This window comes from Suncus etruscus, chromosome 14 (genome assembly GCF_024139225.1).
Source record: "Suncus etruscus isolate mSunEtr1 chromosome 14, mSunEtr1.pri.cur, whole genome shotgun sequence".
Taxonomy (NCBI): domain Eukaryota; kingdom Metazoa; phylum Chordata; class Mammalia; order Eulipotyphla; family Soricidae; genus Suncus; species Suncus etruscus.
Genome location: NC_064861.1, coordinates 26,970,179 through 26,997,307, shown reverse-complemented (window position 1 = coordinate 26,997,307; position 27,129 = coordinate 26,970,179). Strand labels below are relative to the sequence as shown.

General features: G+C 49.2%; 2 protein-coding genes and 1 long non-coding RNA gene across 4 annotated transcripts in view; 2 read left to right on the top strand and 1 right to left on the bottom strand.

The window, feature by feature from the left end:
• KDM3B (lysine demethylase 3B) overlaps nucleotides 1–16,831 on the top strand; it is a 92,291-nt gene extending 75,460 nt beyond the window's left edge. Inside the window, exons 16-24 of the mRNA XM_049785986.1 lie at nucleotides 145–411; nucleotides 1,929–2,100; nucleotides 2,457–2,547; nucleotides 2,683–2,813; nucleotides 5,093–5,212; nucleotides 9,361–9,500; nucleotides 9,923–10,099; nucleotides 13,298–13,432; nucleotides 15,401–16,831. Coding sequence (XP_049641943.1) covers nucleotides 145–411; nucleotides 1,929–2,100; nucleotides 2,457–2,547; nucleotides 2,683–2,813; nucleotides 5,093–5,212; nucleotides 9,361–9,500; nucleotides 9,923–10,099; nucleotides 13,298–13,432; nucleotides 15,401–15,481 — 1,314 coding nt within the window. The 3' untranslated portion in view covers nucleotides 15,482–16,831. The remainder of the gene's footprint in view (nucleotides 1–144; nucleotides 412–1,928; nucleotides 2,101–2,456; nucleotides 2,548–2,682; nucleotides 2,814–5,092; nucleotides 5,213–9,360; nucleotides 9,501–9,922; nucleotides 10,100–13,297; nucleotides 13,433–15,400) is intronic.
• LOC126027071 (uncharacterized) lies at nucleotides 16,591–18,744 on the bottom strand. The gene is made up of 2 exons (XR_007502192.1): nucleotides 18,433–18,744; nucleotides 16,591–16,984 (listed from the first exon to the last, which is right to left on the bottom strand). It is a non-coding gene; the product is annotated as an uncharacterized LOC126027071 (long non-coding RNA).
• A 227-nt stretch (nucleotides 18,745–18,971) lies between these two features.
• REEP2 (receptor accessory protein 2) overlaps nucleotides 18,972–27,129 on the top strand; it is a 73,498-nt gene continuing 65,340 nt past the window's right edge. The window contains exons 1-8 of one of the 2 annotated variants that reach the window (XR_007502187.1): nucleotides 18,972–19,088; nucleotides 20,141–20,213; nucleotides 20,445–20,521; nucleotides 23,186–23,306; nucleotides 23,467–23,580; nucleotides 23,948–24,089; nucleotides 24,177–24,307; nucleotides 24,402–24,574. Coding sequence is in view for 1 of the 2 variants with exons in the window: in XM_049786031.1 (XP_049641988.1) it covers nucleotides 19,057–19,088; nucleotides 20,141–20,213; nucleotides 20,445–20,521; nucleotides 23,186–23,306; nucleotides 23,467–23,580; nucleotides 23,948–24,089; nucleotides 24,177–24,307; nucleotides 24,402–24,470 (759 nt within the window). In the remaining variant the exon portion in view is untranslated. Of the gene's footprint in view, nucleotides 19,089–20,140; nucleotides 20,214–20,444; nucleotides 20,522–23,185; nucleotides 23,307–23,466; nucleotides 23,581–23,947; nucleotides 24,090–24,176; nucleotides 24,308–24,401; nucleotides 25,422–27,129 lie in introns of those variants that run through there. The other variant, XM_049786031.1, reaches the window with a different exon arrangement.

Here is a 27,129-nt window from a genome sequence, read left to right as displayed (position 1 = left end):
ACGCCAGGATTCGAACCGATGACCGTCTGCATGAAAGGCAAACGCCTTACCTCCATGCTATCTCTCCGGCCCTGTCCCTGTTTTTTGAATGCTCTTCTCATAGTCCTTCTGTCCAACTTACCCTGATGGATTTGTGTCTGGCAGGGAGCAAAGAACAAGACCAGCCTACCTAATTTTCTTGATCACATCATTGCCTCGGTGGTAGAAAATAAGAAAACCTCAGATACTGCAAAGCGGCCCTGTAACCTAACTGATACCCAGAAGGAAGTGAAGGAGATGGTGATGGGCTTAAATGTGCTGGATCCCCATACTTCTCACTCCTGGCTCTGTGACGGGAGACTACTATGTCTCCATGACCCCAGCAACAAAAATAATTGGAAGATCTTCCGAGAGTGTTGGAAGCAAGGCCAGGTAAGCAAGAATAAGCACTTCCGTCCTGAACCAGGCCACCACAGCTACCAGTATATTTACCATGTTCCTTGGGAAATCTTTTGACACCAAGATTTAGACATAGTAAGTTTCGGCAGAGGTTCTTTGGTTTGGGAGTTACATCCAGCGGGACTTAGGCTTTGCTCCTGCTCCTTACTCCTTTGCTCAGGGTCAGGAATCTCTCCTGGTAGTACTGGGGGATTATACACATTGCCAAGGATCAAGCCCAGATTGGCCCCATCCAAGAAAGGACCCTGTCTGTTCTACTTCTCTGGCCCCTACACATGCCAAGTTTATTATCTATAGCTTTTCTCCTTAAAGTTTGAGGGCTTGGATTGAGGGTTGGTTTTGGTTTTTTGTTGTTGCTTTTATTGTTATTCTAGTTTTTGGTGCACACCTAGCGGTGCTTTGAGGTCACTCCTAGTATTGCTGGAGTGGCCTGTGCAATGCCAGAGTCATATTGGGGCCTCCCATGTGTAAAGCATGTATTTATTATCAGTCCTTTGGGTTTTTTGGTTGATTCATTGGGTTTTTTTTTTTTTTTAATTCCTCAAAATACTTTGTGGATTCTTTTATTTATTTTTATTTTTATTTTTTTTTTTTTTTTTTTGGTTTTTGGGCCACACCCGGTAACGCTCAGGGGTTACTCCTGGCTATGCGCTCAGAAGTCGCTCCTGGCTTGGGGGACCATATGGGACGCCGGGGGATCGAACCGCGGTCCGTCTCCTAGGCTAGCGCAGGTAAGGCAGGCACCTTACCTCCAGCGCCACCGCCCGGCCCCCGGATTCTTTTATTTCTTAACTCTGTTCTTAAAAGGTTAAAATTTCTTTTACTGGGACCGGAGAGATAGCATGAAGGTAAGGCATTTTTGCATGCAGAAGGTCATTGATTTAAATTCTGGCATCCCATATGGTCCCCTGAGCCTGCCAGGAGCAATTTCTGAGCATAGAGCCAGGAATAAACTCCTGAGCGCTGCTGGGTGTGATACCCCTCCCCCATTTTTTTTCTGTTACATGGTAACCTAGCATTAACGACACCTTTAAAGGAAATCCTTACCTGTGATCCTGGTGGGTGAGGTGAGGGTGAGTGGAAGATGGTGGTGGCTTTTAGGTAACAGTCTATTCCAAAGCCCCATAGGCTCTCTCTCTACTGATAGCACTCCCAGTTTTAGTTCCAGATGTTTGAGGAAGAGAGAAGTTAAAGAATTGTCCAGATAGTTTCTAGTTCTTGTTTGAAGAAGTCTCAAAGGTGTAGCAGCTTTTGTCCTTACAAGGGCAACAGGTGATTTCTAGTGCATTGCCCTCTGGTCGTGAGTCAAGTGTAATTGTTGAAATCATTTGTTTGATTTGGGTATCATAAAAGATTATGAGCCTGAAAATAGTGGGAAATGTGATTGATAAATCTTAGTGGGAACTAGACTATCCCCTACTCTCTCCTTTGGTCTTGAACTAAAAGTATTTTCAGATTGACTATAACATGGGCTATTTTTGTCTCCGCAGCCTGTGTTGGTTTCAGGGGTCCATAAAAAACTCAAGTCTGAACTCTGGAAGCCAGAAGCATTTAGTCAGGAATTTGGAGACCAGGATGTGGACTTGGTGAACTGCAGGAATTGTGCTATAATCTCTGATGTGAAAGTTCGGGATTTCTGGGATGGCTTTGAGATCATATGCAGTAAGTACCTTGATACATATTTCAGGAGCCCAGGAAGTAAGCATCTGTGTCCCTAACCAGAAATAATGTTTTCCTCTTAGTAGGAGGATCGTTCTGCTCTGTAACCCACCAGGCTGCGCACTCATGGCTGTCCTGGGGCTCCTAGAGTATGACTGTACTTAAGCCTCTGTTCTACTGGGCATGAGTCTCCCAGCACAAGCTCTCATATGAAAGGGAGAATAGAATCCGTAGGAAATGAAACAACATTGCATGTTACTAAATCATGAGTGAAAGAAACAAAAGCCATATCTAATTCAATTCAAAAGAGTTATATTCGTGGCAGACGCAACAGATTTTGGTGTCTTTTCCTCTTGCAGAGAGGTTACGGTCTGAAGATGGGCAGCCAATGGTGCTCAAACTCAAGGACTGGCCTCCCGGAGAAGATTTTCGGGACATGATGCCAACAAGGTTAGTAAACTCCACTGGTTCTTTTCAGAGACATGAGCCTTGCTGTAGTCATAATGAAGTAATGAATGCAAAGTGAGCTTGGTGTCAATTCTTTGTTTCCTGTAACAGCAAATTATCTTTCCTGCCCTTTTGTAGGTTTGAAGATCTGATGGAAAACCTTCCTCTGCCAGAATATACCAAACGAGACGGCAGGCTCAATCTCGCCTCTCGGCTCCCCAGCTACTTTGTAAGGCCTGATCTCGGCCCCAAGATGTACAATGCCTATGGTATGAGAAAGAAGCCAAAACCGCTGCTTTTGTTCACTTACTCCTTCCCATTTTACCCATAGAGAGGTCTGTAGGGTCTATAGGGTCATAGTGAAGACTGAGAGATAGTACCCAGGGTTAAGGCCAATCACTGTCAGGAGTGACTCTCGAGTGCCACTGGGTATGGCATAAAAACAAAAAAAATAAATGAAAGATACTAGAAAAATGTATGGTATACTGGATAATTTTTATTTTTTTGTCTTGCCTTTTTTTTTTTTAATTCTTTTTTACTTTCAGGCCACACCCAGCAGTGCTCAGGGATTACTTTTGGCTCTGCGCTCAGAAATCGCTCCTGGCAGGCTGGGGGACCATATGGGATGCCAGGAATTAAACCTGGGTCCATCCCGGGTCTGCTGTGTGCAAGGCAAATGTCATACTGCTGTGCTATCTCTCCAGCCCCTCCACCTGGAGTTTTTATAGTTTCCTTTTATTAACTTGCATGTTTCTTTGGGACCCAGTCTGTAAGCTTATGTTTTCAATCTTTAGCATTTCCTCTAAAAAGTTTTATGAAAGAAGACATGATTTTCTTTTACACTCCCAACACTGTTCTGTGGTCATTGTCTTTTTTTGTGGGTGGGGAAGGGTTTGGGCCATACCTGCCTGCACTCAGGAGTTATTCCTGGCTCTGCGCTCAGAAATCGCTTCTGGCATTCTCAGAGGACCATATGGGATGCCGGCTCCATCCAGCCGTGTGCAAGGCAAACACCCTACTGCTATGCTATTGCTCCAGTCCATTGTGGTCACTTCTGAACCTGAGCCTCTAGCATGTAAGTACAAAGTATGTGCTCAACTCTACAGTCCTGACATAATTTTTTTTTCTTTTTTTTTCTTGGACATATCCAAGAGAATTCAGAGATAACATTGCTTGTGGCCATGTTCACAGGACCATGCAGTGCTGCTGATTGAACCCAAGCCTCCCACATGCAAAGCACTCAGCCCCAGAAAACATTGTTCTTGGGGCTGGAGCAGTGGCGCAAGCGGTAAGGTGTCTGCCTTGTCCGCACTAGCCTAGGACAGACTGCAGTTCGATCCCCTGGTGTTCCATATGGTCCCCCAAGCCAGGAACGATTTCTTAGTGCTTAAGCAGGAGTAACCCCTGAGCGTCACTGGGTGTGGCCCAAAAACTAAAGAAAACAATTTTCATTTGAATGTCCATATCTATATCTGTTTTGTTGTTGAGAGATCACTGTATGGCTCACTAGCAAGGGTAGAGTAGAGGAATTGGTTCCTAAACAATAGCTGGTAAAACAGAAAAGAGCCAGAGAGAGAATACAATGATTAAGGTGCTTATCTTTCAGGCAGCAAACCCCAAAAATTCATTTCAGTTCTGCATGATACCCAAGCACTGCTTGATATGATTCAAAAGTCCAAAGATTAATAAGGGGCTGGAGAGATAGTGCAGCAGGCAAGACAGTTGTCTTTCATGTAGCTGATCTGGGTTCAATCCCCAGCACCCAATATGGTCCCCTAAACCTCACCAGAAGTGATCCTGAGCTCAGAACTAGGAGTAAGCCCTGAACACTGCCATTATGGCTCCTTTCCTTCTGCCTCTTTTTCTTCTTTCTCCTCTTTTTTCCTTCTTCGTCCTCCTCCTTTCTCCCTCCTTTTCCTCTTTTCTCCTCGAAAAAGTGAAAAAAGAAAACAATAATATGGGGCTGGAGCAATAGCACAGCAGTAGGGCATTTTGCCTTGCACATGGCCTATCCAGGACTGACCTTGGTTCGGTCCCCGGCATCTCATATGGTCCCCAAGCCAGGAGCAATTTCTGATTGCATAGCCAGGAATAACCCCTAAGTGTCACAGGGTGTCGCCCAAAAAGCAAATAATAATAATAATAATAAGGAGTGGCCCACAACCAGGGACTATTGGCTTCATGCACAGGAGTGACCCCCTGGCAGTGCTTGGTGCTTGAGCCACATGTGATGCCTGGACTCAAACTGGGGCCAGTTGCATGTAAGGTACATCCTTAACCCCTGTACTGTCTCTCCAGTTGAGAAGAGGGATACTTTACTCTGCCGGTGTAGGTCATTTAATAACATCTCTGGGTATGTATGAATCTCTGTGGAGGCTTCAGAATCTTAGTCTAGGGCTAGGGAGATAGCTCAAAAGGCCTGGAGTACGTGTAGAAGCCCTGGTTCATTTCCAAACACTGCATGGTCCAAGCACTATGCTGGTAATAGCTCTCAATGAAAAAAAAAACAACAGACCTTTAACCTTGCATATCTACCTTCTATCTTTAGGTTTGATAACAGCAGAAGATAGAAGAGTTGGAACAACAAATCTTCACTTAGATGTATCTGATGCAGTTAATGTGATGGTGTACGTTGGCATCCCCATTGGGGAGGGTGCTCATGATGAAGGTATGATTCTAGAACCACTACTCCAGGATGGGGAAACCGGGCCAGAGAGATAGTACAGCATGTAGAGCCCTTCCCTGGCCTGTGGCCCATTCAGGTTCGATCTCTAGCAACTCATAGTCTTCACGAGTAACTTCTGAGTGCAGAACCAGGAGTAAACCCTGAGCACCACTCTGACCCAAAGATCGTTTTTAAATAACCAAAAAAAAGAAACAAAAACCAGAATGGGGAAGCCTCCTCCTGGTAGAAGAGTGGGTCCTCATTCATGGCTACTTTTTCTTGCATCACTACCAGCCTGATGCTGCATGTCTATCTTTTTTCTTTTCCTTTTTGGAAAAGTACTTTACCAACAATATCTATCCGGTGCCCTCCAAAGCATACCCAGCAGAGCTTGTAAATCATGCAGTTTGAGGGGATCAAGCTCAAGATTCCAGGGGCCGGAGTGGTAGCACAGTGATTTGGTGCTTGCCTTGCACATGGCTGACCCAGGATGGACATGGGTTCAATCCCCGGCATCCCATAAGGTCCTCCAAGCCAGGGGCAATTTCTGAGTGCAGAGCCTGGAGTAACCCCTGAATACCACAGGGCGTGGCCCAAAAAAACTTTAAATAAAAAAAGTAACAAATTCAAAATTCTATACGTGGGGCGGGAGTGTGGCATGAGCAGTAGGGCGTTTGCCTTGCATCCGCTGACCTAGGACAGACCACAGTTCGATCCCTGGGGTCCCAGGAACGATTTCTGAGCGCATAGCCAGGAATAACCCCTGAGCGTCACTGGGTGTGGCCCAAAAACAAGCAAACAACAAAGATTCTGTACTTGTACTCTAGCACTTTGAACTGTCTCCTAACTGCTCTTTTTCTGGAAGGGGGAGGGAGTGTTGAAGGGTGCTTGGGCTGACTGCTTTGATGATATTCCTGTCACTGTGCTTGTTCAAAGGACTGTTCATATGGAATGCCATGTGTCTTAATCCATACAACAAAATCGCCTTAACCCCTGTATTGTGTCTCCCTTCATTTTTTTTTAAGGGACTATAATAAATAAGCATTAGAAACTAACTGTCTTGATCTGAGAGAGCTCAGGGAGCTGAACACATTCTTAGTCAGTGTAGGTTCCATTTCTGACACTGCATGATCCCCCAAACACTGCCAGGTGTGTCCCAAAAACATAAAAGATTAATACTTCTAATATGCAAACAAAGCTTATAGCTGAGATTTCATGACTTAAATCCACAAAGTTAAGGGCCAGAGTGATAGAGCAGCAGGTAAGGTGGATTACTTTGCACATGGAAGAACCAGGTTCAATCCCCAGTATCGAATATGTCCCCTGAGCCTGCCAGGAGTGATTTCTCTTTTTTTGTTTGTTTGTTTGGTTTTGGTTTTTGGGTCACACCCGGCAGCGCTCAGGGATTACTCCTGGCTCTACGCTCAGAAATCGCTCCTGACTGGGACTGGAGCAATAACATGGAGGTAAGGCATTTGCCTTGCATGCAGAAGGATGGTGGTTCGAATCCTGGCCCATATGGGATGTCAGAATTTTAACCATTATCCTTCTGCATGCAAGGTAAATGCCCTACCTCCATGCTATCTCTCTGGCCCCTGCCAGGAGTAATTTCTGAGTGCAGAACCAGGAGTAACCTCTAGATGCTGCCGATTGTGGTCAGAAGAAAAAAAATATTCACAGAATTATAGGGTTCTGACAGGATCTTAAAATCTCTCGGGGCTGGAGCGATAGCACAGGGGTAGGGCATTTGCCTTGCACGTGTCCAACCCAGGATAGACCCAGGTTTGATCCCCAGCATCCCATATGGCCCCCTGAGCCTGCCAGGAGTTATTTCTGAGCACAGAGCCAGGAGTAAACCCTGAGCATCACCAGTTGTGGTCCAAAAAGTAAAAAAAAGAAAATGATCAAAATCTTTACTTGGAGCAGGAATAACCTACAGTTAAATCGGGCCATAGGGAGAGAGTACAGTGGAAAAGATTTACCTCAATGTCACCGAAATCCAACTATGAAAAACTTTGTAAATCACAATGGTTTCAATAAAATAAAGTGATATGCATATCAATTAAAGGAAAAAAGAGGGCTGGAGAGATAGCATAGAGATAAGGCATTTGCCTTGCATGCAGAAGGACAGTGGTTCGAATCCCGGCATCCCATATGGTCCCCTGAGCCTGCCAGGAGCAATTTCTGAATGTAGAGCCAAGAGTAACCCCTGAGTGCTGCCGGGTATGACCAAAAAAAAAAAAAATGAAAGAAAAAAGAGAAAAGACATTTACCTTGCATGCAACTGACCCAGTTTGATCTCTGGCACCCTAGATGGTCTCTTGCCAGGAATGATCCCTGAGCTAAGAGCCTGGAGTAAGTCCTTGTCACTGCCAGATATGGCCCAAAATTCTAAATAATTAAATACAAGATCCAAGGGCTGCCAAAAAGATAGTATAGGGGTTAAGGTTCTTGTATAAAGCCAACCCTTTTGATCTTAGCATTATATGTTGTCACCAGCATCACTAAGCATGACCCCCATTCACTAGATTCCTGTGAACTGAACATACCACTATCTCTGGCCCCAAAACCCAAATGGGGCTGGGGCAATAGCAGAGCGGTAGGGCATTTTCCTTATACACGGCCAACTGAGGATGGAGGGCGGTTCGAATCCTGGCATCTCATATGGTTCCCCAAGTCTGCCAGGAGTGATTTCTGAGCACAGAGCCAGGAGTAACCCCTGAGCACCACTTGGTATGACCCAAAAATGAACAAACAAACAAAACTAAAAACTCAAACAGTCAGTAAAAGATTTGGGCCAGAGAGGTAGCGTGGAGGTAGGGCGTTTGCCTTGCATGTGGAAGGATAGTGGTTCAAATCCCGGCATCCCATAATCCCATATAGTCCCTCGAGCTTGCCAGGAGCTATTTCTGAGCTTAGAGTTAGTAACAACCCCTGAGCGCTGCCAGTTGTGACCCAAAAAGAAAAAGGAAAAAAGAAAAAGATTTGGAGAGGCTCAAACTCTAATACAGCTGCTATAGCACTTGCCTTGCATGTGGTCAGCTCAGGTTCAATTCCTGGCATCCCTGTGGTCTCCTGAGCCTGCCAGGAATGACTCCTGAGCATAGAGCCAGGAGTAACCTTGAGTATTGCCAGATGTAGCCCCAGAACAAGTATAAATAAATAAAAGATACGGCTATGGGGCTGGAGCAATATCACAGCTGTAGGTTGTTTGCCTTGCCAGCGGCTGACCCAGAACGAACCTTGGTTCAATCCCCTGTGTCCCATATGGTCCATCGAGCCAGGAACTATTGCTGAGCGCATAGCCAGGAGTAACCCTTGAGCGTCACTGGGTGTGACCCAAAAAAAGAAAAAAAAGATACTGCTATATATTTTTTTAAGTAAGAGTAAGTAAAAATAAAAATGTAAGAGAGCCAGAAAGACTGTACAGTGGTTAAGTTTCTTCACTTGCATGCAGCTGCTGGTCTAGGTTTGATCCCTGATACCCTAAGCACTACCAGGAAGGAGTGATCCCTGAATACAAAACCAGGATTAAAACCCAAAAACATAACTGGGTCTGACCCCAAAGTGTGGATCAAAGATTTAGTAGAGTTGGTAGAGTATTTGCTTGCACCTAGTCAACCTGGCTTTCATCTCTGATACCATATATAGTCCCTCAGGCCCATTAGGAGTGCTCCCTAAGTGCACAGCTAAATAAGCTTTGAGCACTGCCAGATATGGCCCCAAAATCAAAACCAAGCAAAACAGAATCTGACTATAAAGCTTTAGTTTGAACAAGAAATATATTTTAAAAGAACCATCTTCAGGCCCAGAAAGCTAGCTCAATGAGTTGTATGCATAATTTGTAGGAGACCCAGGTTTGATTCCTGACACCAGGTCATCCCTCAGCACATACATTGCGAGCACCACCAGGGCTGGACCAAAAATTAAAAAAAAAAGAAAATTCTTTCTCAAAAATACTGTACTAAGAATGATTTAGAATCAGAGTCAGTTCTTACTTTGTAAAGGAAACTTAGAGCAATACAAGTTTTGAATTCTTAGATTCTACCTTACATTACTCCAGAGAGATAGAGAATAGAAGAGACTAAAATTTGCTTTGCTCAGAGGCACTAAAATAACTTGTGCTGAAAATGCCATTTTGTTCTTTTCAGAGGTACTAAAGACTATTGACGAGGGAGATGCTGATGAAGTGACGAAGCAGAGGATTCACGATGGGAAGGAGAAGCCTGGTGCTCTGTGGCACATCTATGCAGCCAAGGATGCAGAGAAGATCAGGGAGCTGCTCCGAAAGGTGTGCCTGAGTGGGTGTGGGGTACTCCCCATCCACCTAGAGTTTTCTACATGTTATCTCTTGGCATTAAGGGATCTCTTGGAAAAATAACTTGAAGAGCTAAATCTATAGTTTAAAGGATAGGACAGAGAGATAATACTGTGGGTAGGGCTTTGGCCTTGTACATGTCTAACCTGGATTTGAACAGCGCCCCAAATGGTTGCTCAAGCCCACCAGGAGTAAGCCCTGAGCACTGCCAGGTGTGATCCAAAACCAAAAATAATAATGAAACAATGTTGACTAGAATAAACCAAATTTTTTTTCCACCAGGGACCTTGCTGTAGCAAATTGAATTTATGCTATTAATACTTTATGTCCTTGTATATATTTTTAGTATGTCTTATTGATTTTTGTCTTTGGATTTTTTTTGATCATGGTTTCAGGTTGGAGAAGAGCAAGGTCAAGAGAATCCCCCTGATCACGACCCAATTCATGACCAAAGTTGGTATCTGGACCAGACCCTCCGGAAGCGATTGTATGAGGAGTATGGGGTGCAAGGTTGGGCCATCGTTCAGTTTCTGGGTGATGCTGTCTTCATACCAGCTGGGGCCCCACACCAGGTATGTTCCCTCTTAGGGATTGGGTGCAGCAATTCTAGAAGTGGGGCTGGAGCAATGGCACAACGCGTAGGGCACTTGCCTTGCATGTAAATAAGCAACCTGGGTTTGACCCTAGGCATCCCATATGGTGCCCCCAAGCCCACAGGAGTAATTTCCTGACCCTGAGCACCATTGGGTGTACCCCCCTCCCCAAAATCAACAGTTTCTAAGCTAAGAATTCATTCTCGGGCCCGGAGAGATAGCACAGCAGCGTTTGCCTTGCAAGCAGCCGATCCAGGACCAAAGGTGGTTGGTTCGAATCCCGGTGTCCCATATGGTCCCCCGTGCCTGCCAGGAGCTATTTCTGAGCAGACAGCCAGGAGTAACCTCGGAGCACCGCAGGGTGTGGCCCAAAAACCAAAAAAAAAAAAAAAAAGAATTCATTCTCATTTTTTCACTAACCTGTCAGAGTTATGAGTGGCTAGATTACACTGATTTTTCTGAAATTGCAGCTTACATTTTCTGTTTTGTATTTGGACCACAATGCTCAGAGGCTTCTCCAGGTCTGTGCATGGGGTTTGCTCCTGATTATATTCAGGGACCATATGGTGATGGGGCTTGAATCTAGAACTGCATGCCAGAAGTAACTTATAAGTGCAGAGTCAGGAGTAACCCCTGAGCACTACTGGGTGTGGCCAAAAAAAAAAGAAGAACCACCACCTCTCTGACCCATATTTTTGTGGTATTTTTTTATTCCTGGCTGTGTGCTCAGGAATCAGTTATTTGGTGCCAGAGCAACACAATGCAATGTAAGTGTTTTAATGCTTGTACTGTCTCTCCAATCCACCCTAGAAGAAATTGAAAAATTTAAAAGGTAGAGGCCAGAGAGATAGTATAGGATGGATTTAAGGCACTTGGCCTAAAATGGCTGACTACAGGCACTGCATATGGTCCTCCAAGCATCACCAAGGTTTACTCCTGAGCCAGAGTAATCCCTGACCATCATTAGGTGCATCCCAGAAAAAAAATAAGATTTTTGGGCCGGGCGGTGGCGCTGGAGGTAAGGTGCCTGCCTTGCCTGCGCTAGCCTAGGACAGACCGAGGTTCGATCCCCCGGTGTCCCATATGGTCCCCCAAGAAGCCAGGAGCAACTTCTGAGCGCATAGCCAGGAGTAACCCCTGAGCGTCACAGGGTGTGGCCCAAAAACCAAAAAAAAAAAAAAAAAAAGATTTTTGTATTTTTTTTGTTTGGGGCCATACCCAGCAATGCTCAGGGTGTTAGTCCTGGCTCTGCACTTACGAATTATTCCTGGCAGGATCAGGGGACATTATGGGATGTCGGGGATTGAACCTGGGTCGGGTCAGCCACGTGCACAAGTGTCCTACATGCTGTACTATTGCTTTGGGCCAAAAAATTATTTTCAAAATGGAAAGGAAAGGGCCAGAGAGATAGCATGGAGGCAGGGTGTTTGCCTTGCATGCAGAAGGAAGGTGGTTCGAATCCTGGTGTCCCATATGGTCCCCTGAGCCTGCCAGGAGCAATTTGTGAGCGTAGAGCCAGGAGTAACCCCTGAGCGCTGCCAGTGTGACCCAAAAACAAACAAAATGGAAAGGAAATTCTATTTTGTATGCTTTTATTTATTTTAGTTCATGTGGGAAATATACCTGGTGATGGTTGGACCAGGCAATGCTTTGGAGCCACCAGAGCCATACCTACTGGGACTCAAGGACCATCAGGCTTTTCAAGGCATGTGCTCTATTACTTGAGCCACATCCCTAGCCCTTGCCTATAATTATAAACACTTGTTTTGGTTGGTTGATTTTTGGGTCACAACTTGTGGTACTCAGAACTTACTCCTGGCTCTGTGCTGGATCACTCTTGGTAGTTGTGTGTATGGTACCAGGAATCGAACCCAGGTTAACTGTGTGCAAAGCAAGCACCTTACCCACTATACTCTCTCTCTCTCTCTGACCCTGTAAGTGTCAGAGAAATCCAGCTACAATCATGTATGTAATCATGGTGCTTAAATAAAAAAAAGAAAAAGAAAAAATTGGGGCCGGCGAGGTGGCGCTAGAGGTAAAGTGTCTGCCTTGCAAGTGCTAGCCAAGGAACAGACTTTGGTTCGATCCCCCAGTGTCCATATGGTCCCCCAAGCCAGGAGCGATTTCTGAGCACGTAGTCAGGAGTAACCCCTGAGCACCAAACGGTGTGGGCCCCCCCCAAAAGAAAAAGAAAAAATTAAAAATATATGAGAAAGGGGCCGGAGAGATAGCACAGTGGCGTTTGCCTTGCAAGCAGCCGATCCAGGACCTAAGGTGGTTGGTTCTAATCCCGGCATCCTGTATGGTGCCCCGTGCCTGCCAGGATCTGTTTCTGAGCAGATAGCCAGGAATAACCCCTGACCACAGCCGGGTGTGACCCAAAACCAAAAAAAAAAAAAAAAAAGATTGTTTTGTTGTCTGATGGTGCTAGGAATTAAATTGAGAACAATACACATATGATACGTATATTATGTTACTGTCATGTCCCCAGCCCAAAAAGGAAGGCTTTTTTGGAGTGGGAGTATCTCTAGTAAAGCCAGGGAGGCTATGGCTATGTGTACCAATTCTTCAAGCTATATTCCTGGCCCAATATGCTTTTTGTGTAATGTGCATGGGCCAAGGTCTTCTGAGCCTGCCAGGAGTAACTCCTGAGTGCTGCTGGGTGTGGCCCAAACTCCCCCTCCCACCCAAAGAAATTTGGGGCCAGAATGATAGCACAGTGATAGGGCGTTTACCTTGCACATGGCCGACCAGACAGACCAGTTCGATCCCTGGCATCCCATATGGTCCCCCAAGCCTGCCAGGAGGGATTTCTGAGTACAGAGCCAGGAGTAACCCGAGTGCAGCCTGGTGTGGCCCCAAACAAACAAAAAACAATTGAAATAAGTTATCTTTTTATTACATTGTATCATAAAAATTGTTCATGTGCTATTGAAAATCTCATCCCTGGGCCCGGAGAGATAGCACAGTGTTGTTTGCCTTGCAAGCAGCCGATCCAGGACCAAAGGTGGTTGGTTCGAATCCCAGAGTCCCATATGGTCCCCCGTGCCTGCCAGGAGCTATTTCTGAGCAGACAGCCAGGAGTAACCCCTGAGCACCGCCGGGTGTGGCCCAAAAACCAAAAAAAAAAGAAAAAAGAAAATCTCATCCCTAATGTTCTTTCCCTTTCCCTTGCAGGTTCACAATCTCTACAGTTGCATAAAAGTAGCAGAAGACTTTGTGTCTCCTGAACATGTCAAGCACTGTTTCCGCCTGACCCAGGAATTTAGGCATCTCTCTAACACCCATACAAACCATGAGGATAAACTGCAGGTAAATAATACCTCTTTCTCTAGTCAGCTACAAATGGGCTCCTTCTGAGGGTTTTTGGTACGGAGAAGAAATAGCTATGGAAAACTATGTCCATGGGAGTTGAGAAGTTCTTCTCAACTTCTTGGACTCCTTCGGGTTCTTTTCAGAGAACATTCATTTCTTAGCTTAGTCATTTCCAATGACCATATTCCATTTCTCTGTGCTGGGAGATAACAGTTTAGTGACTTACTGGCCTAACCTCACCAGGCCAATGAAAAAAGCACTATGACAGTGTTATAAGATATTTCTGAGAAGAGAATATTGCATCTCACAGCAAATTTTTGTGAAGACTTAATTCCTTAAAACCACCAGGACCTGGGGCCAGAGAGATAGCATGGACGTAGAGTGTTTGCATTGCATGCAGAAGAATGGTGATTCGAATCCCAGCATCCCATATTGTCCCCCGTGCCTGTCGGGGTCGATTTCTGAGCGTAGAGCCAGGATTAAACCCGAGTGTTGCTGGGTGTGACCCAAAAACCAAAATAATAATAATAATAATACCCCACCAGGACGTCTATTTCCTTAAGAGTTGTCTTTATGGGGCCGGAGAGATAGCATGGAGGTGTAGGGCATTTGCCTTGCATGCAGAGGATAGTGGTTCAAATCCTGGCATCCCATATGGTCCCCTGAGCCTGCCAGGAGCGATTTCTGAGCATAGGGCCTGGAGTAACCTCTGATCGCTGCCAGGTGTGACCCAAAAACCAAAAAAAAAATGAGTTGTCTTTACAATGTAATGTTTATTTTGGGGGGGGGGGGTTGGGTCACACCCGGTGATGCTCAGGGGTTACTTCTGGCTATGCACTCAGAAGTCACTCCTGGCTTGGGGGACCATATGGGACGCCGGGGGATCGAACCGTGGTCCGTCCTAGGCTAGCGCTGGCAAGGCAGACACCTTACCTCTAGTGCCACCACCCCGGCCCCAGTTTTTTTTTTTTTTTTTTTTTTTAAGGAATTATACCTGGCGGAGCTAAGGGAGCATAGGGGATGTCAGGGATCAAATCCGGGTTAATGATGTACAAGACAAACAAATGCCTTACCCACTATACTATCACTCCGGCCGCAGAATTTCATTCTTTTTTTGTTTTTGTTTTTGTTTTTTGGGTCATACCCAGCAGTGCTCAGGGGTTACTCCTGTCTCAGAAATCACCTCTGGCAGGCACAGGGGACCATATGGGACGCCAGGATTTGAACCACCATCCTTCTTCATGAAAGGCAAACGCCTTACCTCCATGCTATCTCTCCAGCCCCAGAATTTCATTCTTTTTTTTTTTTTTTTTTTTTTTTTTTTTTTTTGGTTTTTTGGGCCACACCCGGCAGTGCTCAGGGGTTACTCCTGGCTGTCTGCTCAGATAGCTGCTGGCAGGCACGGGGGACCATATGGGACACCGGGATTTGAACCAACCACCTTTGGGATTCGAACCAGCCACCTTTGGTCCTGGATTGGCTGCTTGCAAGGCAAACGCCACTGTGCTATCTCTCCGGGCCCCAGAATTTCATTCTTAATACACTTGATATAGTTAGTAACTTAACAAGAAAGTATAGAGAAGCAAAATTTTCCTTGGCTAGTGCTTGCAAGGCAGACACCTTACCTCTAGCGCCACCTCGCCGGCCCCTGCACCTGCATTTCTAATTTGTTAAATGGGGTAGTAATTGAATCTACCGTGGAGAATTATGGTAAAGATGAAATCAAAGTTCATAGAAAGAGCTTCACGTGGTGCCAACACATAATAAGCTCAGAGACGATGGTTTGAATAGAAACCTGTGTCCTTTGTGACACACGTCTGTCACGTTGAGGTTGATTTGGGAAGCACGTGTCCTTGGCTAAGGGGTCTCCTCACTAAGTGGAACCATAGTGGACATACATTGTCATATGCAGAACAAAGCCCAGGGCTGTTGCAGTGACCTCACTGTACTGATTGCTCTCTCCAGGTGAAGAACATCATTTATCACGCAGTGAAAGATGCTGTTGGCACCCTCAAAGCTCATGAATCCAAACTGGCAAGGTCTTAGGTGTGGAGAGCGTCCAAACTGTCCTGTGAAACAGGTCTTTCACGCAACACTTACAGGGAACGGCGGGTTCTCTGCTGGAGCAGAGGCCCTCACTCGGAGCCAGTGTGGTCAGTATTACAAACTCTCCAGCCACTCCTCCTACGCTGCCTCAACCCTGATGGTTGACACAGGAAAGTCGCACTGTTCACACACACACACTTTCAGACTGCAAGCCGAGGGTGTCACATTCCCATCCTGTGGCCTTTTGGGACTGAATTGCCTGGATGTCACTGGGCTTTTCTGCACATTCTCATGGTTTGAGCTTCATGGAAACCAGGAACATGGGCACAACTTCCTTTTGTTTTTTTGGGTTTTTTTGCTCGTGCCTAGAAGAGTGGGAATGTGTTTGGGGGCGGGGATCACATCATTGGCACAGGTCAGGGCTCTGGCCAAAACTGACCTGGGAAGCCTGACCGTCTCTGCGTGACCTCTGACCCAGCCCGTCTGGGAGACAGTGAAGCCATTCCCCACCAACTCTCCCCTCCACACTGGAGTCTTGCAGACCCAGGGAGAACCCACTGCTTTTCCAGAAGGCTCCAGGATTAGGAAACGTGTGTATTTAGTGGAAAAAAAAAATAGGTTTGTAGTGAAATAATTACTATTTCATGAAAGTAGATATTTTTAGAATCTTTGAAATACCACAATTGTTTTCCTGGATTATGAGGAGAGGCACATTACATTTAGTCTTCCTTTCAATAAAATTCTTTGAATACATATGATTTTTAGGAGTCAGCTGCCCATCATAGCACAAAATTAGCCAAAGCAGAATTTTAAACAATTGGCTTTCTAGAATTTTTAGTTTTTTTCCCCCTTCCATCTCAGTCCGATCTGAGGGAACAACCATCTGAGAAAAATATTCTGTCATGATATGCACACAGACACACACACACAAATACACACACACACACACTGGTAACTCTAGGAACTGTTTCACCTCGTACCAGCGTTCCCTTGGGACTCCTCTCAACAGTTCCAAATGCGAAGGAAAGTTTGATTTCCTATATATGAGGCTTTTGTTTTTTGGGGTTTTGTCCAGAATATTTTCAACAAAACTTTCCGACTCAGTGGAGTTTTATTAAGAATTTATTTGAAAATGATGGAGTTTATTGGCCCATAGGTACATTGGGAAATGTATCTTCTTTCCAGCTGTACTGTAGTGCCCTGCAGGCTTGTTTATATGTTCACAATTACTTTTTTTTTTTAATAAAAGTCATTTACTGTAGAATACTTTTAATTTCACTTTCTGTATTTTAATTTTGTTGAAGGGCTGATTGGGATTTCCATGTTCTTATTAAAAATCTAACAAATTTGTTTGGCGTGTACTAAATGCTTCCTGTGCCGGCCCTTGAAAAAGTGAGGCCCGGATTGGGAGAAGGGGAAGTGGAGGGGGATGGATGGAACCTTTTCAGATCTTCATTATCGTTTCACTGCTGCTTCCGATGGTCTCTGCTTCCTGGACTCCTACTGGTAGGAAAGAAATGTCATCATGAGGTTACTGCGGTTTGTATCTTGGGTAAGCGAGGCAGCATGAGTGGCACAGGAGAGGATTAGTGGGTTGTCCCCATGGTATCTAATCTCAGGAGAGGGACAGGTGGGAAGAATGGCCCCAAATGGACACTAAAGGAGTGGGGGGGGGGGGCGTCCTGTCCCTCCCTCAACATGGAAGCCTGGTTGCCCATTTACTAATATAAGCAAGAGCCCTAGACCCACCTCTTCCTGGAGAACGCCCAAATGCGATTTATGTTTATCAGGTAACAAAAAGTAAATAATGACAGACTGCATTGCAATTAGAAAAAAAGACTGGGGCCGGAGAGATAGCATGGAGGTAAGGTGTTTGCCTTTCATGCAGGAGGTCATCGGTTTGAATTACGGTGTCCCATATGGTCCCCCGTGCCTGCTAGGAGCAATTTCTGAGCAGACAGCCAGGAATAACCCCCTGAGCACTACCGGGTGTGACCCAAAAACCACAAAAAAAAAGAAAGAAAAAGGAAAAAAAGACTATTTAGAGGGCCCTGAGAAAAGACCTGTGCCTTGTATGCAACCAACTTGGGTTTGATCCCCAACATCCCATATGGTCCCTTGAGCACTGCCAGGAGTGATTCTGAGCTCACAGCCTTGAGCAGTTGGGTGTGGTTCTCACTAAAGGCCTTTTGGAGAGGAAGTAGTAAAAAATAACAAGAGGGGTCCTTAGAGGCTGCTTCTCTGGCGCTTGTTTGAAAACAGCTTTCAAAACCTTTGAGCCTGGAAATCCAATTATCAAGGTAGAAATAGACTGTCGTGGGGCCGGGCGGTGGCGCTGGAGGTAAGGTGCCTGCCTTACCTGCACTAGCCTTGGAAGGACCGCGGTTCGATCCCCCGGCATCCCATATGGTCCCCCAAGCCAGGAGCGACTTCTGAGCGCATAGCCAGGAGTAACCCCTGAGCGTCACCGGGTGTGGCCCAAAAAAAAAAAAAAAAAAAAAACAAAAAAAAAAAAAAAAAAAAACAAAAAAAAAAAAAAAAAAGAAATAGACTGTCGTACAATTCAAGGATACCAAGTCTGAATAGACCACACGTGCATGCAGACACGCACAGACCCACACACATACCCCTGGGCCATGTCCATCCTCTGAGCTTGTGTGGGCACAGCCTGAAGCTGTGATCTCCAGAAGGATCTGACCTGGACACAGGGCAGAAGGTTGCGGCCGCTTTGAAGTGGGACCAAAAAGGAAGGCCACGGGGGCAAGGGAGCGCGCAGAGGTAAGGGCTTTGTGGCTTTGCTGAAAATCCAGAGGTGCGCTAACCTACATTCTGGATATAAATATCTCCAGAATTGGGGCATCCGCTGCCAGCCAGTGCTGGCTGCGGGCCGCAGTGGGGCCCCTCAATCCATCTCCAGCCATCCCCAGACCTGGGGAGAAGGTCTGACTCACCTGCCTAATGCAGAGAGGTCTCCCTTGAGAGCCCAAGTTAGGGGGCAGGGAGGGCTTGGCACAGCTAAACTTTGACTTCAGCAGTTCTGGGTCCTTGGCAGGCCTGTCAGTGCTGAGCATGGGTCGAGTTGACAGCCGCTGGGTGACGTTGCCTATTTGAGGCGGGCTTGCCGGCTTGGATGCAGACCTTAGCTGCAGGACTGTTGAATCCTCGCTCTCCCCTCCGTGTCCCGATTCCTAACCGTCCAAGGGTCCTCCGCACCAGTCTTCCTGCCTGGCCTGATACCTAGCACCCAGCTGCTAGGTCCTGGAGCTTCTGCCTCATCAGCCTGCGCTGGGCAGGGCGGAGGGCTGGGACGTCCGGGTGGACCTTTGGGCCCGAGACCCTGCAGCTGCCCACCGCCTGCGGGTGGTCAGAGCGGCGCGTGCCCGGGCCAGCAGGTGCGGGGGGCGCGCCCCTGGCCGCCGCCTCCCCTTTAAGAGCCGCCGCTGCGGCAGGGCCCTCCCCTCGGACGGCGAGGCTCGCGCTCCGCGGCCCCCGCGGCGGCTGCTGCAGCGGCTGCGACTGCGGCGCCCGCTGCTGCCCTCGGCCTCCGGCAGCTGCGACCTCGCCCCGGCCCCGCCATGGTGTCCTGGATCATCTCCCGCCTGGTGGTGTGAGTGGCGGGCGCGGGGCGCGGGGGAGGACCAACTCCCCTCCAGGCGTTTTCGGGGTCCCCTGGATCGCTAGCTTGGAAGCCAAGGCTGGGAGTGGGGGAGACAGATGGTGGAAGGGAGCGCGGCCAGCCTGGGGTCCCGGCCCCATTGATTCCTGACACCCACCCCCGGAGCCCGAGCCCCTCCAGGGCTGAGCCGCTGGGCGTGATTCATGGGGGAGTCGTTGTGCGCCCTCCCCCACCGCAGACCGGGCCCGTCGCTCCCTCCCCGGGTGCGGGACCGGCCCAGAGAAAAGGGTGGGTCCATCCATCGCTGCCGCCTCCCACGGGGCCTGCGCCCCCTCCGGCCCCCCAGCACCGCCACGACCCGCGGGGAAGCAGAGGATGCCCGGGCCATCAGAGCCCGAACCCCAAGGTGGTCTCTCCCTAGGCTCGGCCTCTCCCCGAGGCTCCCCCCAACTGACACCTGCCTCCATGAGGCCTGCGCCCAGGCAACCCCAATTCCTGCCCTGCCCTGCCTTGCCTGTGCCGTGAGGGGGTGCAGGGCCTCCGGCCTCCTCCATGTGGCCTTGAGAGCAGCTATTTTTCAGGGGCCCCCATCTCTTCTTTCTCTCTGTCTCTGTCTCTCTCACTCTGTCCAGCCAGGCGCTTGACCCCCAACCTACTCCTTGAATGCGTAGGGAAACCGCACCCCTTTGCCCCCCAGGGCTGCCTGCCCCTGTGCCCCTGAGGGTTAGGGGAACCAGACCCCCTGCTCACATGGCTCTGAGCCCCAGAGGTAGAGGGTAGAGCAACGGTGTAGGAGGGGTTGCGGGTCCGGAGAAGGCCTCACCTTCAGTGAACAGCCCCCCACCAGGAACTAAGGCCCTCAAGTCTTTCCATCCCTGGGTCCAGAGACAGAGAGGCCTAGGATGGGAGGCAGCCCATCCGGTGCTGTGCATCCCGGAGCCTGCCTGCCTTCTCCCCCCACCAACTCCCTGGTAGTGATGCCAGCTGGGAGGGAGCAGTCTGTGCCCTGATGGCCTTGGGTTCAGCACCCCCTGTTTCTCTAGGCTCGTCTTTGGCACTCTCTACCCAGCCTATTCTTCCTACAAGGCCGTGAAGACCAAAAACGTGAAGGAATATGTGAGTTTCCCACCGCACATGGCAGCGCTTGGGGGGGACCTGAAGGAAGGTTAGGGGTTAGGCCTGGTGGGTGCCCTGGCACTAATATTGTCAGCACTAAGAAGGCCCCTACACCCTCCTCTAGGATGTCAAAGCTGTCCTGCCCACCCCAGCCCAGCCCTGCAGCACCTGGGCAGACAGAGAGGCTCCTAGAGGTTGCCAGGCCCTGCAGTTCTGTGCTTTCCTCCCCAGGTGAAATGGATGATGTACTGGATCGTCTTTGCTTTCTTCACCACGGCCGAGACCCTCACAGACATTGTGCTCTCTTGGTGAGTGAGGCAGTGCCAAGCCTCTGTCTCAAACCCAGGAGTCTCCTTCGGCCCAGCAGCACTGGGAGGCCAGACCCGGGCCATGGCCCCCACAGTTCTTTGGGGATGTCCCCTTGCTGGCTTGGTCAGCAAAGAATAATAGACATATGAGGCTGGGGTGATAGGACATTGATAAGGGTGCTTGGCCTTGTATGTGGCTGAGCCCTGTTAGATACCCAGCACCCTGTATGTTCCCCTGAGCCTGCTAGGAGTGATCCCCAATTGTAGAGCCTGAGCACCTCCAGGCGTGGCCTGAAAACCTAAAGAAAGAAAATAAAAAGAGACCTTGGGGACCACAGAGAGATCACAGTGGTTGTGCACATGTCTTCATGCTGGAGACAGGGTTCACGGGGTTCAGTACCTGGTATCACTTAGAGTCTCCAGAGCACAGCTGGGTATGGCCCCAGCACCTATCTAGAAATAGTCTCTGGTCATCGCTGGCTGTGGCCTTAGGATGCATGCAGAGGCCTGGATTTGAACCATAGCATTACATGATCCCCTCAAAAACAACAAATAAATGAACAAATAAATGAAATCAGGAGATGAGGCACTTGCCTTACAAACAACTGTGGCAGCCTGCTTCAAATCCTGGTTCAGAACCCTGGATTAAACCCCCCGTATCACGTATGAGCATTACAGAGATTGCTCCTGAGCACTGAGCCTGGAATAGACTCTGAGCACCATTAGGGTGGCCCAAAAACTCAACTAAACTAAAACAAATAGCAGCATAGCCCCTATGCTTTATAGGGGATGGCATCTGGGGTACACCTGGGAGTGCTCAGGAACTATTCCTGGCTCTATGTTCAGGGTTACTTCTACTGGTGTTCCCAGAACCATATGCGGTACCATGAATCAAACTGGGGTTGGCCACATGCAAGGCAAGCACCTTATCCACTGTACTGTCTCCAGCCCATAATCCCCATATTTCTTTCTGGTGGTATCTAAAATACCACCATAGAATACAGGAAACCAGTGGGCAGGACAATAGTATTGGATAGTAATAGTATTGAATACAGGGAGATAGTGGGTAGGGCACTTGCCTTGCACACAGCTAACATAGATTTGCACATAGATGACTCTGATTCCATATTCAGCACCATTTCTGGTCCCCTTAGCATCCCAGGTGTGATCCCTGAGCACAGAGTCAGGTGTAAGCCCTGAGCATCAGTACCACTTGATGTGGGGGGGGGGGGTGGAGAGATAGTGCAGCAATAGGGCATTTGCCTTAGACGCTGAAGGATGGTGGTTTGAATCCCGGCATCCCATATAGTCCCCTGAGCTTGCCAGGAGCAATTTCTGAGCGTAGAGCCAGGAGTAACCCCTGAGCGGGGCTGAGTGTGACTTAAAAAAAAAAAAAAAAAAAAAAAAAACACTAGATGTGTGGTCCAGATAGTTTTTATTGACTAAGCAAATGTTTCTTGGGCATAGGCCTAGCTTAACCCAGTCAAGCAGAGGCCTGAGAAGAGAGGCCTATGAAGAGGAGAAAGATGGTCACATTTGGAGGGGATAAGGGCCTATGGATTTTGAGCAAAAGCAGAGGATGTTGAGAGGATCAGACTAGGAAAGAAGAAGGGGTTTACCTTAGGGCTGGACAGGTAGTACTTGCCTTGCACACAGCTGACCTGGGTTTGATTCCCAATATCCCAAATGGTCCCCCTCATACTGCCAGGAGTGATCTCTAAGTGCAGAGCCAGGAGTAAGCCCTGAGCAACTCTGGGTATAGCCCCCTCAAAAAGTAATGAGGGTGGCTCCTGGGCCATAGTTTAGTGGACTAGAATATATGCCTTGCATGCAGAAGGTCCTGATCCTAATTGGAGCACCACATGCCTCCCCAGGCACTGCCAAGATGGTCTCCAAGGCCCCAGCACTAAGGACCTGAGCTCTGAACCATCTATTCTGGTTGATCCACTATTACCAGGAGTAAAACCTGAGTTGGCCCCTCTGGACTCCAGAAATACTGAGGGCAGCAAGGGCAGGTGTCTCTTGGCATAAGTACAAGAGAGAAGGTTGAGCTTTGTAAGAGATGTCAGCCTGTGGAGATGTGGGGAGCAGGAACAGCGAGCATGAGGGACCATCTCTACAAAGTTGGGATGACAACCTCTAAGTGAACAAGGACGCAGGAGGGGCCAGGGAGTAGTGACTCAGTGGAGCTGTGCTCGTTTATGTATATGAGGTCCTGAGTTTCCACACCAGTACCACACGAGCATGAACACACACACACACACACACACACACACACACACACACACACACATTCAAGAAAAGACAGGCGTGGTCTGGCAGGTTAGGGGTTCACCTTGGTGTTGTTCTGTAGACAGAGGTCTTCCTTGAATTAAACAATTAGGGGCTGGCGAGGTGGCGCTAGAGGTAAGGTGTCTGCCTTGCAAGCGCTAGCCAAGGAAGGACCACGGTTTGATCCCCCCCGCCTACCATATGGTCCCCCCAAGCCAGGGGCAATTTCTGAGCGATTAGCCAGGAGTAACCCCTGAGCATCAAATGGGTGTAGCCCAAAAACCAAAATAATTAATTAAAAACAATTAATTAAACTATTAAACAGCTCAATGCAGGAGCTCTAGGAACCGAATGAGGTTCAGCTCCTGACCCGCTTCTGGCTCTGCACCCCAGGTTCCCCTTCTACTTTGAGCTGAAGATTGCCTTTGTGATCTGGCTGCTGTCGCCCTACACCAAGGGCTCCAGCGTGCTCTACCGCAAGTTCGTGCACCCAACTCTGTCCAACAAGGAAAAGGTTTGTCCATCGAGCTTTTCTTTCCTTGCCTGTTCCTGCTGTCACTGTGGGGACCCAGAATCTAATGTGGTGTAGGGGTGGGGGTGCCTTGGCCCTGGTGTGGACCAGGGAGGGGGACAGCGCCAACCCTGACTCTGCCTCCTTACCCTTCACCCTGCAGGAGATTGATGAGTACATCATCCAGGCCCGGGACAGGAGCTATGAGACCATGATGCGGGTAGGCAAGAGGGGGCTGAACCTGGCCGCCAATGCTGCTGTCACTGCTGCCACTAAGGTGAGTGGGGACTGAACCAGGGAAAGTGGGGGCACGGGCGCTCTGGGCTGAGCATGTGTTTGGCTTACAGGGAACTTGGCAGTCATCAGGGGTACCGCCTGCCACTGAACACCACCAAGTGTTATCCCCGAAAAATGAAGGGCTAGACAAAACCTAGTTCCAGAGTCCCCCTCAGTCCTGGGCCTGCCCCTATGTGGCCCTGGCTCTCTTGGTCACTCTCTAGCTAAGTGACAACCACTCTGAGTTCCAGTTGCCCCATCATCACCCAAGAGGAGCCTGAGCCTCTTATCAGGGTAGTGCAAGGGTGTTTGGAGGAGGGACCTGCCCTATGTGCTACAAGCTCCAGCCCTCTTTGGTCCACCCCCAGGGCCAGGGGGTGCTATCTGAGAAGCTCCGAAGCTTCAGCATGCAGGACCTGACCCTGCTCCGGGATGAGGATGGACTGCCCCTGCAGGGCCCCGATGGTCACCTCCACCCCAGCAGCCTCCTGGATCCCATTGAGGACCGAGGTACAGCTTGTCTTCCCAGTGGCAGGGGCACAAGGTCAGGGTGGCCCCGAGGGAGTGATGCCTGAAGCCCCCACCCCTGCCCATCAGGAGACAGCTCCCTCCTGAGCATGAGGACCAGCGCAGGCTCTGCCGACCCTCGCACAGAGGCCTCTGAGGAGGACCAAGGAGACAAGGCCCCTAAGAAGGTCAAAGCTGTCAAGAAAGTACCCAAAGCTGAGGTGAGATGGGTAGGACCAGGCACAGGGTTGGGGAGGAAGGCATGGGTGGGGTCTGGGCCACACCACTGATGCCTCCCTCCCTCCTTTCCTGCAGCCACAGGCTTCTAAAACCCTGAAAGCCCGGCCCAAGAAGAAGACCTCCGGAGGTGGGGACTCAGCATGAGTCCCTCAAAACTGCAGGGCCAAGAGGATGCTCCAGAGGGCCCAGGCCCTTGCTCCACACTCTGCCCAGAGCCCTGCTCTCCCCAGGGCCCTCACAGGGCTGCCTCCATCCTACCCTGTGGCTGCTGCTCTGGAAGGACTTGGGAAAAGGGGGAGCCCAGCTGTGGGGGTTGAGGGTCAAGGCTGCAGGAGGGGCCTGAGGGGACTCCTCGGAGCCTGAGCTGCTGTTCTCCCACTCTGGCCTCGTCCCCACCCACCCAGTGCCTTGCTGAAGATCATGGCCACCCCCAGAGGTCCTCGCATACCCCCATTGTAGGCGGGGGACCGTCAGAGCCCCATGGCCCAGGGCTCACGCAGAGGCCTCAGGGAGCTGGGCCAGAGCTGCAGGCCACAGCCGAGAGGAGCCCAGGGCTTGGCAGGTGCTCCCATACATGACAGTGGGCTGTGTGCCGTGATCCCCTGAGAAGACACAGGTTCCAGAGGTGCCACATGTGAGCATATGTGTCTCAGTCTTAGGGGTCAGGGGGGCTGGAGGCTTTTCCCTCCAGCAGGGACTGCCCATCCTCAGTCACAGCAGTGTGCTGGCTGGCACCCCCTTGCCCATTGCTCTTCCTTACAGCCCCTATCACCTCCCCGGCCCTCAGCCCCCCCCTTCCCTCAACCTTCCTGCTCTCCCCAGAGCTGGGTTCTCCCCACCTCAGGCCACTATAGAGGCCCCCCCAGGAGCCAGCTCCTCCCCACCTGCACCCCTGCCTGTGCCAAACCCACTGGGCCTCAGGAGCAGATCCAAGACCCTACTCCTGCCAGACACACCCTGCCCCAGCTTCTGCCGCAGCTCTGGTGTGAGTCAGGATGAATTTGTGAAAAAGAAAAGGGGCGGGGAGTCAGAAGGTGCCATACCCATGGGCACTTTGGTACCAGTGAGCCAATAAACCGTTACTCTGACCCCTCACTGCCTGGTGCACGTTCCTATGCCACTTCCTTTTGCTACCGCTGGGAAGGGTCTTGGGGTAAAACAGCACCCCATGTGGGAGGGAGGGTGGCAGCGTCAGAAGGCCAACCTGAAGTTTTTGTTTTTTTGTTTTTTTGTTTTGGTTTTTGGGTCACACCCGGCTGTGCTCAAGGGTTACTCCTGGCTGTCTGCTCAGAAATAGCTCCTGGCAGGCACGGGGGGACCATATGGGACATCGGGATTTGAACCAACCACCTTTGGTCCTGGATTGGCTGCTTGCAAGGCAAACGCCACTGTGCTATCTCTCCGGGCCCCAACCTGAAGTTTTGACTCCCCAAAGAGGCTACTGCTAGTTCAGAAAAATGGTTTGGGTGTTCGAGGTAGAACCAGGGGGTGGGGGGCTGCCCCAACCTCAAGAGCTGTCCTTCGCATTCCTGCCCCAAGGCCCCCACCATGGCCTTCTGCTACCACACAAAAAAGCATCATTGTAGTTCTAGGGACAAGACCCCAAGAAAGAGGATATGTAGGATGATCAGCCCACACTAGCAAGCAGGAACTGGATCAGAGAGAAGCAGACAGAGAGATGCCTGACCCTGGGGACAGACAGGCCAGGAATCGAGAGGGGTACTGGATAAACTGTGAGGAAAATTTGGAGGGCTGCAGGGTGTCAGGAGATTGAGGCCCAACTAGCTGGGGAGAAGCCTCAGGGGAGATAAGTGCAAAATAGAAGGGAGGAAGCAAACCGTTTTGAGGGGATGGAGCCCCAGGTTCTGGCCCCCAAGGTTAGTACAATACTCCATCTCCTGGCATTAAAGGAGCTTGTCCTTCAGAGCTTACACCAGGCACTTTCCTCTGGCCCAAAGAACCCTCAGGAGGCCACTACTGAGCTGAGCAGCTCAGCTCTATCAGAAAGGAGAGAGCATGTCATGGAGAACTCCCTGGGTCTAGAAAAGTCATCAGAATGGAGTAAAGCAGTGTCCTGTCAGCAGCCTATGTGCCACCCTGGCCTTCTTCCCACATGCACTTGTGCATGCTCAGGCTACTGGGGATGTGTATCACTTTGAATTAGAGCTTTCCACGAGGGCCAGAGAAAGTACAATGGGTGATTGCCTTGTGTCTGCTCACCAGGTTCAATCCCCTGAGCACATACATACACCGCAAATATGACCTAAAAAGAAAGAAAAAACTTCCCCCATCAGCCCTCAAATTTTCTCTCCCAAAGTCATCTATGAATAGTTTTTAATGTTTGGGGGCCACACATAGGGGTGCTCAGGGCTTACTCCTGGTTCACTTCTGGCAGTGCTGGGAACCATATGAAGGCTGGGGGTTAACCCTGGTTAGCCATATACAATTTTCTTTCTTTTTATGGGGGGGTTGGTTTTTGGGTCACACCAGGTGACGCTCAGGGGTTACTCTCAGAAATCGCTCCTGGCAGGCTCAGGGGACCATATGGGATGCCGGGATTCGAACCACTGTCCTTTTGCATGCAAGGCAAACACCCTACCTCTGTGCTATCTCTCTGCCCCAAGCTCTACTAATTCTCCAGCCCCTACTTCTTTGTTGTTGTTGTTGTATTGTTTTGTTTTTGTTTGTTTTTTTGTCACACCCAGCAGTGCTCAGAGGTAATTCCTGGCTCTGTGCTCAGAAATCACTCCTGGCAGGTATAGGGGACCATATGGGATGCCGGGATTCAAACCACTGTCTGTCC